The 11,030-nt window shown below is 37.0% G+C and overlaps 1 gene segment (V, D, J or C); it reads right to left on the bottom strand.

Moving 5' to 3' along the window:
- Window positions 1–1,333: 1,333 nt before the first annotated feature.
- On the bottom strand, window positions 1,334–1,987 carry LOC127354369 (Ig heavy chain V region 6.96-like). The segment is given in 2 exon segments: window positions 1,334–1,808; window positions 1,897–1,987. Coding segments are annotated over 2 exon segments (366 nt in total).
- Between the last annotated feature and the right edge of the window lie 9,043 nt (window positions 1,988–11,030).

The raw sequence follows: 11,030 nt of genomic DNA, 5'->3' as shown, positions 1-11,030 counted from the left end.
GGAACTTCTTCTCTTTTCTTCATCTCTGACAATCACACAATAGATTGCTAATGAACTCACCATTGATTCCAGTTGACCTGGCTGCACAGTCACAGAGGCTGTGTCAACTGTTCACACTTCACACCTGTTACAAAAGGAAATGTTTTGTCACAAATGATCAAATTTTACTGCAGAAGAAGAACGGTTGACTTTGCAACCACCAAGAACGTTGCTCTCGATAAGCCATGTTTACAGTGTGTTTACATGTTTTCAATTGAATAACACTTTATTTGTGATGTGAGTGTTTTTTTTTTTTTTGTAATGCAGCATTTCTTTATTCATTAACTTATTCACTTACTGTAGTTACTGTATTTACTGCAAACAGAAATACACTGACAGCTGCCAGGATCATGTAAATTGTATGAAAACTGCAACGTGCTGCTGGTTTGCATAAAGACTTTTAATGGTTTCAGTGTTTGCAGATGGTTGAAGACATACAGAGAAAATTGGAGCCCTGAGGGGAAACCAGCTGCTCAGGAACTGAAACTTGTGTGACAAAATACAAAAAAGAAAATGATTTAGATTAGATAAAAACTACTGTAGTTCATTTTTGTCATTGTCACAACATTTTTCCTTTATCTGTGTGTGACTGTGTCAGAAATACATCTGAATCAAATAGCATGCAGTGTGGTTTATTTGGATTTTTTTGTTCTTGGCTTGTTATAATATCATTATGGATTATTATTATGGATTCTACTGTTTTTCTCTTGTACAGTGTTTTGTGGGACAATGTGGGACAAATAAAGGAATATCTTATCTTATTTTATCTTATTATTTCCAAATAAAATAGAAATTAAGCAAAAGTTTATATGTGATCATGGAGAGATGTAGCTACCTTTCATCCCTAAATAACTAAATTTGACAACAACAATTTGTCATGAATTGTGATTTAAATCCAGTCATAAATCAGTAAATGTATCATTGTGTGGTGTGTTGTATGATTTTGAATTGTTTGATCGGAGGACATTAATCAGTTGAGACAGTGCAGGGTCTCCTTTTAGAAAAAGAGGAGAGAGAAACTTGACACTGACTGCCGTCCAGTGGTTTTGTACCAGAAACTCAACATTATTTTTCACTCTCATATCATCACTGACTTTATATTCCACAATATGTTACTATATTGTGTCTTTATTTTTAGAAATGTTTAGTATTTGTAATATTTCAGCAGATTGTTGTGCTGTCTTTTATCAACAAGTGACCTTTATTGTGTTTCTTATGTGTTTGGTATTTAGAAATAAAATATGAGGAACAGTTTTTTGGACTTTTTATGATGCATGGACAATAATTATTATTCACAAAATATATGTTAAGATATAATGTAATGTAGAATATAGAACAATTGATCTAAAAAATAAAATAAACATACAATATGAATACTATAAATGCTAAGGCTCCACCAGTCAGTAAAGATGAGTACTGTAGGATTTTGTACAGCTGCTCAACCAACTCCAGTCACTGTGAGTCTCGAGCACAATAATAAACAGCAGAATCTTCAGTCTTCAGACTGTTCATCTGCAGATACACCTGCTGTCTGCTGTTGTCTCTGGAGATGGTAAACCGGCCTTGAACTGACTGAGAGTAGTATTTACTGCTACCACTACCACTATCAATCCAGGCAATCCACTCCAGTCCTTTTCCAGGAGCCTGTCTGACCCAGTGCATCCAGTAGCTGCTGAATGTGAATCCAGAGGCTGTACAGGTCAATCTGTGAGATTCTCCAGGCCTTTTAACCACTGGGCCAGATTCTGTCAGAGTCTGACCATCAACACCTGTCAAGAGGATAAAAAAACATTAAGTAAAAGACACTGATGATAAAAATAAAAGTAATGTAAAATTAAGGTCAGATAAACTCTTCACCTGCCCAGCAGATAGTTAACAGCAGCAGTCCTGTCCTATAGTCCATCATGTTAAACTGTGTGTCCACTGTTCTCTGTCATCCTCTCTGCAGTCAGATAAGTAGAGGTGGAAGACATCTGAGTTTTGCATTGACTCCTCCTCACAGGGAGGAGAGAGCTGTGTTGGACCTTTCTGAATCATCCTCAGTTGTGGAAGAGAGATTGAACTGTCAATCTCACCTCAAAACTTATTTTGATAAAATCAGGATTTTCTTCCCTTGCCACTAGATCCCACACATTGGTCCTTTAAGATGATACTTGTGTGGTGATATAAGAACCTAATTTCACGCCTGAATGAATAAACAGTCGCTCCTTCAGTCTTCCAGCTGTTTATCTTAAAATCTCTTTGAGTTGGTGAAATGGTGAACTACAGCTAAATGAACACATGAAGATGCAGTCACTGCTGATCCAGCACTTCAAATGTTCTATTAGTGTTGTGGTGAAGCGAGCTCACAAAGGGTGTGAGTATAAAACTCTAGTTCAGTCCAGGGTTTGAGTGTCAGTCAGTTGAGATCAGTGAGATAAGCAGATATGAGAGTCTCCTTATAGTGACAGAGGAGAGAGAAACTTGACACTGACTGCCATCTAGTGGTTTTATAACGGGAACTGCAACATTATTTTTCACTCTCATGCCAAACTATGTAAACATTAATGTGGTTGAAATATGTACATGTAGTATTTTTTTTTTATTTCTATGTGTTCATATTATTTCTTTAATTCATTTATTTTATTTTGTTCAGTGATTTCAGCAGATTGTTGTTCTGTCATTGGCTGTTTTGTGAGGAAGTGATCATTACAGTAAGACCTTTGTTTGATGGTTATTGTTGTTGGTTGATGATGATCTTTCTCAGAGCCAGTTTTCACGGCTTAATTAAAAACTATCTGTATATTTCACTGCATGGCTTCCCATGAAATTCTGAATTCAATAGTAGATCCTGCTGATTACACAGAAAACACTTCATGACCTTGTCTCCAGTTAAACTTCTGATCACCGTCTGTCCCTCATTCCCCTTTCTGACCACTCCGATCTTCAAATCTTTCCCCTTTATCCATCCCCTATTCCAACTGCGAGGGAAAAGAGCATCTCTGCTGTTTTAGCTCCAGCCCTCTGGAATCATCTTCCCCAATCACTGAAATGAATCTTTGGACTGTTTAAATTAGCTTCTAGAAACCAATCTCTATGGACAAGGCTATTTATAGATCTCCTGCCCTGTCTTTGTTTTTTGGGGTTTTAGTTTGGTCTCTCTCTTGTTGTCCTTAATTATTTTTTACTTTTAATCCTATTTTTTGTGTGTGTATAGTGCTTTAATAATAATCACTTACTTCCTTACATCTATTTTGTGTGTGTAACTGTATATCTTCTTTGTAAATATAATTTAGTCTTATATTATGTTCTGTTTCATAATTTAATTTTAAACATTTTTTTTAATTCAGTTGCTTTTAATTGTGTGATCCTGTTTTTTACAATGACAATTAAATTAAACCTTAAACCGATTACAGTTAAGATCAGTAATACTGTAGAAAGTGAATGTTTTCAGTGGTTGTAAATTGAGGAAGTAGTTTTTGTATGACTGTCCTGTTATTGTCTCTCACTGTGTCTCTCTGGCACAGTAATACACTGCTGTGTCCTCGGTCTTCAGACTGTTCATCTGTAGATAGAGTTTACTGCTGGAGTCATCTCTGGAGATGGTGAATCTACCCTGGACTGACTGGGAGTAATAGATCGGAGAACTAGATGTGTCTATATAAGCAACCCACTCCAGTCCTTTTCCAGGAGCCTGTCTGACCCAGTTCATAGCATAGCTGCTGAATGTGAATCCAGAGCCTGTACAGGTCAATCTGTGAGATTCTCCAGTCCTTTTAACCACTGGTTCAGATTCTGTCAGAGTCTGACCATCAACACCTGTAAGAAAAAAAAAAAATCACATAAATGTTGTGTGTACACAATTAAGGACTAAATATATAAAATCAATCAAGATCATCATCAAGATCTTCACCTGCCCAGCAGATAGTTAACAGCAGCAGTCCTGTCCTATAGTCCATCATGTTAAACTGTGTGTCCACTGTTCTCTGTCATCCTCTCTGCAGTCAGATAAGTAGAGGTGGAAGACATTTGAGTTTTGCATTGACTCCTCCTCACAGGGAGGAGAGAACAGGGTTGGACTTGGCTTTCAGTTTATTGTTTTGTTAAACTGGAGAATCAATGTTCAGTCCAAATGTCCAGAGGTGTTTTGCTGTAAAATATGTATGTATGAACCACAACCATATTTCCCACATTTATTTTAACAAAGCTTAAAAAAAATGTATTCGGAAATCTGTCACATTTACAAATGTAGGTGTGAAATTCCATAAAATATAATTTATCTTGGGATTATGGCTTCTCAGTATTCCCTTTAAGCATATTGGGCAGCACATGAGCTTGTATGTCTTTTCTGTTTAAATTCACATAATTTATGTTTTGTACTTGTGAATGTGACATAGGTCATTTAGTATGAATAATGCTTTCAAGGGATTCTATAAATTCATTCATTCTATTGTGAATAATTTAACATCCTAAAAATAATAAATATTTATTCATGAGTTTACAGTATTATATAGAAATATAATGTGGATATATGAAAGTGCTTGTGCCAGTGGTGGGGAGAAAACTCAGATATCAAGAAGATCACACTGCTGTTTGTTGTCTGTGGAGGTTTTTGTGCAGCTGAGCTGCAGGATTAGTTGTTCATCCATCTTCAGTCAGTCTCATAAGCACAAGAACACACAGCAGCTCCTTCCGGCTTCCTGCTGTTCATCTTGAGATCTGCCTTATAATCAAGTTAACACAGGACTTTGACTTTCCATCTGATTGGGTGTAAAATGGCGCACGCTCTGCTGCAACAGCACACACTGTGATTCTGCTTTGTTTTCCCCCATCTTCTCCTACTACTGTATCAAAGTATCATCCAGCCCATCCTCATATACTGCTCCTCCTGTTTTTACAACATGCTAACTGTCACCAACCGGACCAATTTCATACACATCACCAACACAGCGGCCAAGATAATCGGACTCCCCACACCCAATCTCACAGAACTAAACAACAGGGCCATCTCACACATTGCAACCACAATAGAACTGGACATTACACACCCACTCAATCAATATCTCACCCCACTGCCTTCTGGACGGAGGTACCGAACATTGAGGTGCAAGAAAGCTTGCTATGGGAAAAGCCTGATCCCTGCAGCTATTGCTGCTTTAAACAAAGGGGCGCGCTGAGTGTGTAACCTGTCATGTATTATTTAATTGATTGTTTGTTTGTTTTTTTTGTTTTTGTTTTGTTTTGTTCTGTAGATTTGTTAATTGTGGATAGCGTGTTTCTTTGTTGATTGTTTGGTTTTGCCTGCAGGTGCAGTGATGTGGACATGAATTTCCCCCTTGGAGGACAATAAATTGAATTGAATTGAATTGAATTGAATTGAATTGAATTGAATTTTGTTTAGGATAAAAAAGTATCAACTCTCACAATATCCAGTTTACATGAGCAGCAGGAGTATTACGCTTTAGTTCAGTCCAGAGTTTAAGTGTCAGTCAGTTAAGATCATTATTTATTTAGGTGCTTACTTCCTCACAGATTGTTATGTTTTGTTTAAAGAAGAAATTCTAAATAAAAATGCAATTCTTTCTAAAGTAAAGTAAAGATGAGTACTGTAAGTTTTTGTACAGCGTTGCTCCTTCCAGTGTCACTGTGAGTCTCGAGCACAATAATAAACAGCAGAATCTTCAGTCTTCAGACTGTTCATCTGCAGATACACCTGCTGTCTGCTGTTGTCTCTGGAGATGGTAAACCGGCCTTGAACTGACTGGGAGTAGTACTTGCCACTACTGTCAGTATAGATCAAAGCAACCCACTCCAGTCCTTTTCCAGGAGCCTGTCTGATCCAGTACATATTATAGCTGCTGAATGAGAATCCAGAGCCTTTACAGGTCAATCTGTGAGATTCTCCAGGCCTTTTAACCACTGGTTCAGATTCTGTCAGAGTCTGACCATCAATACGTGTAAGAAAAAATCACATGACTGTAGTGTGTACACAACAATAGCCTATATATTAAAAAAAGATCAGTGAAGATGTTCACCTGCCCAGCAGATAGTTAACAGCAGCAGTCCTGTCCTATAGTCCATCATGTTAAACTGTGTGTCCACTGTTCTCTGTCATCCTCTCTGCAGTCAGATAAGTAGAGGTGGAAGACATCTGAGTTTTGCATTGACTCCTCCTCACAGGGAGGAGAAAGCTAGACTGGATATATGAAACTGGGGAATTAATGTCCAAGAGTCAACCCTCCAAGTCAGCTGTTTTGATGTTTGGCTAGCATGTTTAATTTATGAAAATGATGTGATGTGAATTGACACATATAGTTAATTTTGGTTTTGGCAAATACTATTGCATAATCCTTTGTATGATTCAGAAAATAATGCAAGACATCATATCCTTGTTTTGAGAGAAAATGTCCTGTCCCTTAGCCCCCTTTATAGTGTGGGAAACTTTAAGTTAAGACCCATGGCACAAATAAACTCAAACAGCACTCAATAAAGAATTCCATCTATTAAAACTGCAGTGGGTGATTTTGATTGTGGTCCTCCCAGTATTAAAAAAAAGCACAAATTAAAACAGAGACATAAAACAATGATATGAAGTCATTAGGAACACATTGCTTCAGAATGTCATGGCTGTAATCAGCAGAATGATTAAATCAATTTAAACAACAGCAGGGGCGGTCCTAGACCATTTGGTGCCCTAGGCGAGCTTTACTGATAGCGCCCCATCCCCACGAGAAAAGAACTCATGTTCAAAGAATTGCACATTTATTTAAACAATGATAATACAAACAATATAACAATATGTGCAAAATAATAAACCTGTTAAATAATAAATATACAAAAAATAAACTTTTAAACATATTTTTAACAGTAGTGCAATATCTGAGAACAAAAAGTGCACACTAAAGAATCAAAACTAAAAATTAAAATAACAATAAAACATTGTGTGCAAAATTAGATACTGTAAAATGCGATTCATATAACCTATTAATCAAAATATAATATACAAAATAAACAAATAAGGTTCAAATTCACCCCAAGTGAATAGAATAATATATTCTACTTCACACTAATATCACACTTCATTCACAATGCAATCTTTCTGGCCTTCCTTGCCGCAAAGTCATCAATAACCTCCTGAGGGTGAGGTTGGCAGGAAGAGCAGCATGCTCTTGTTGTGTCTCTTCTGGTGGCTCTAGGTCCATAAACATAGAGAGAACACACAAGAGCAAATACATTGACTGGATGAGACATGGCACAACATATTGTCATTTTCACGTAAGTCAATACATTTTTATCATCACAAACATTCACTGACACGTTAAACTCACCTGAGGAAACCGGAGCAGCTGAGGTGCATGGCTGTTCCTGGTCTGATGATTCAGCTGCAGGTGGTCCCAAATATTTTAATAGTGAATCTAAAATGATATAACAAACAAGTGTATTATCAACATGGAGTAAATCATTTCCATTTTTCAAATGATATTATTATTAAGTTGCCAAGCATTTTAATTTTGGCATTCTTTTTATATAAATTCACTTAGGATGTGTCCGAAATCACTCACTCATTCCCTACTCCCTAGTCACTACATAGGGAGTCCAACATAGTGGACTATATAGGGAGTAGTGGGTGACACAGCCTTAGTCCCATATGCTCACAGCTCTATGTGCATACCTCTCTGCATAAACATAACTCTACCTGTATATATCATTTATTATTATTATTATTATGCTCAACTTATTTGATTCAATATTCCATCAGTATGTAACTTATACTTATCTCTGTTCATCAGTATATAATATATGCTCATCTTTTGCACCTCTGTCTATAAAGTCCACATGTTGATATCCTCATCTGCATATGAGGCACTGACTCACTCAGCACTTTACTAGTTTGCACTCTGGTTAGATGTAAAACTGTATTTCACGGTACTTGAACTTGAGAGTAAAGTTAAAACTAATCCCAAACTGAATCTAATCTAATTTTGCTATATGGACAGTAATAATAGACTTTTCACATCCACTCAATTTTTTATTTCATAGCACACAATGAGATGCAAAGTGCTAACGTTATATACTGTAGCTAGCATCAAGGTCACGTCAGAATTGTCATTTCTTTTGCTTAAGTTGAATTTATTTTTTATGTCAAAGTATTGTTGTAGATAGAGGGATGGCAAAAACTGTTGAAGAAATAAATAGACATTATCATTTTAATTATAATGTTTTTCTCGCCGCATATTTGGTGCCCCTCACTAGGTGGCGCCCTAGGCAAGCGCCTATGTCGCCTGTAGGAAGGACCGCCACTGCTCAAGCTGCTCAGGAACTGAAACCTGTGTGACAACATGCAAAACACTAAATGAATTAGCTTAGATGCAAACTAAAGTAATTTATAAATTACCTGTTGAAGGCTCATTATCACCACATTTTACAGATATCTGTTTGTAGTTGTTGCACAAATCAATAATAATCAAATATTATGCAGTGTGGCTTATAGTTTGTTTTTGTTGTTGTGTTCTTGGTTTATTATTGTTTAGCTATACTAAGTTTTATTTCCAATTATTTTTTTTTATAGAAAAAAATAAAGAAATTGTAACACATGAAGGCAGAGGTTTATTGGTGCCCACAGAGACCTTTCATCCCTGAATAACTTATTGCATGAAATTATATCTCATAAAATGTAACTTTAAATCCAGTCATAAATCAGTAAATGTCTATGTGTTGTAGCAGTTTGAATTCATGGACCTGAAGACGTTAATTATTTGAGACAGTGCAGGGATATGATATAAATAATATATAAAATACTTCTTGTTTGAGCTCTACCAGCTTAAAAGTACTGTAGGATTTTGTACAGCTGCTCAACCAACTCCAGTCACTGTGGGTGTCGAGCACAATAATAAACAGCAGAATCTTCAGTCTTCAGACTGTTCATCTGCAGATACACCTGCTGTCTGCTGTTGTCTCTGGAGATGGTAAACCGGCCTTTAAATGACTGAGAGTAGTAAGTGCTACTGTCACTATTGATATAAGCAACCCACTCCAGTCCTTTTCCAGGAGCCTGTCTGATCCAAGCATTTGTGTAATGGCTACCAAACCCTGAATATGTACAGGTCAATCTGTGGGACTCTCCAGGCCTTTTAACCACTGGTTCAGACTCAGTCAGTGTTTGACCCTCAGTACCTACAGACAGTTAAACACATCATTAGTTACTGTAATGCAGCCATATTGTCTTTGTATCAGGAGGTTTGTCAGACAAACAATGATTGTTCTTACCTGCACAGTTAATAGACAGGATGAGAAAAACAACCAAATAATCCGGTCTGATCATTGTAAAAGCCAGTTGTCTCTGTCCAGTCTACAGTGTGTATGATTTAGTCTCTGTCCTTCACTCTGCAACACATATGTAGAGATGGAAGAGATCAGAGTTTTGCATTGACTCCTCCTCCTCACAGAGAAACACACCACATCTCACACATCTCTGAAAAAAACAGGATTTAGATCATTTTATATTATAATGATCATTTTTAATGATAATAATGTCCATCAAGTTATTTGACCTGATGTTTATACCAATTGTATTTATTTATGTTGTTCTGCAGCATTTAGTAGTACATCCATATACTGGATATATCATTCATTATAGCGTTAATGTCCAAATACATTCTCAACACCTGCTGGTAAAAATATAATAATAATATAATGGGATCATTATTAACCAATATTATTGTATAGAAAACAATATGTTAAATGTAACATTAAGGAACAGGAAGTCACATAACACAACATCAGCTGTTGTTTTTTATAGTGTGTATGTGTTTGTTAGACTCTCCAGTTTGACTTATCTGACTTTATATCTTCTGCTGCCACCTGTTGGTCTTTGTAAACAAATGTTCTGTGGAGTTTTTGTAAAGCCTCTCTGCTTCCTTTAACCACTGTGAGTCTCTGGCACAGTAATACACAGCAGAGTCCTCTGGCTTTAAGTTGGACAGTCTCAGATACACCATGCTGTTGCTATTATCTCTGGTGATTTCTATTCGTCCTTGCACACTGCTGGCATACATTGTTTTACTTGCATCATAGTAAATGAGCCCCATCCATTCCAGTGCTTTCCCTGCAGGCTGTCTGATCCAGTGCATTCCATACTGACTGAAATCAAATCCAGTTCCCCTGCAGGAAAGACTGAGGGCTTCTTGAGGCTTCTTCAACACTGAAGTGGAGGGAATGGACTCGAGAACCTGGCCATTCAAACCTGCCAAAGAATGAGAATGAGAGAGAAATAAACAGCAGAACATTAAATGTGTGCATTCTCTGATCAGTATTGCAGCATGAAGCAACGTACAGGGCAGACAGAGTGCTGTCAGCAGTACAGACAGTTTGTCCATCATCTTGAGACTGAAGATGTGAACTCAGATGCTGCAGAAGGAAACCCTCTGAAAGCTCTGGATTTGCATTGGCAGTTTGTAAGGGAGGGGCTTATTTGTATAATAGATTTGAAATATATCAAATACATCTCCAAGCTAAAAAATAATTTTTGATTCTTAACTCTGCATATATGGTATATAACACTGTGAACGGGGGTCTTGAGTACATTTAGCTTCAAATAATTATGTACTTTTACTAAAGTAAAACCCTTATTATGAAGTGTTACCTTTATTTTAGTACACAGCCTTTAGAAAATCTTCTTGTAAAGCTGCTCACAGGGGAATTCATTTGTTAAGTTCATTATGACAGATCTACCGTTACAAGTTCTCGGTTTGCAATGAGGGATCAAATATGAGCATCAAAACCATGTGACATGAAATCATGATGAGTCTTGAATGTAAATGAAATCAAAATTGGAAGATATACGGTGCAATGATACTTGATGACAGCCTGGGCGACCTCCTTCAGGCCAGCGAATGAGAGAAACAGCCTAATCTTAATAAAGTGTTTCTTCACCGTAACAGTGAACTGGTGTGGAAATCATTAGTGGTCTGAGGGCTCCTCCTCTGGTGGCTTCATGTCACAAGTGTTCAGGC

Source organism: Dicentrarchus labrax, unplaced genomic scaffold (genome assembly GCF_905237075.1).
Source record: "Dicentrarchus labrax unplaced genomic scaffold, dlabrax2021, whole genome shotgun sequence".
In the NCBI taxonomy this organism is placed as follows: domain Eukaryota; kingdom Metazoa; phylum Chordata; class Actinopteri; family Moronidae; genus Dicentrarchus; species Dicentrarchus labrax.
Note: the sequence above shows the minus strand (reverse complement) of the source record. Positions and strands in the feature narration are given on the sequence as shown.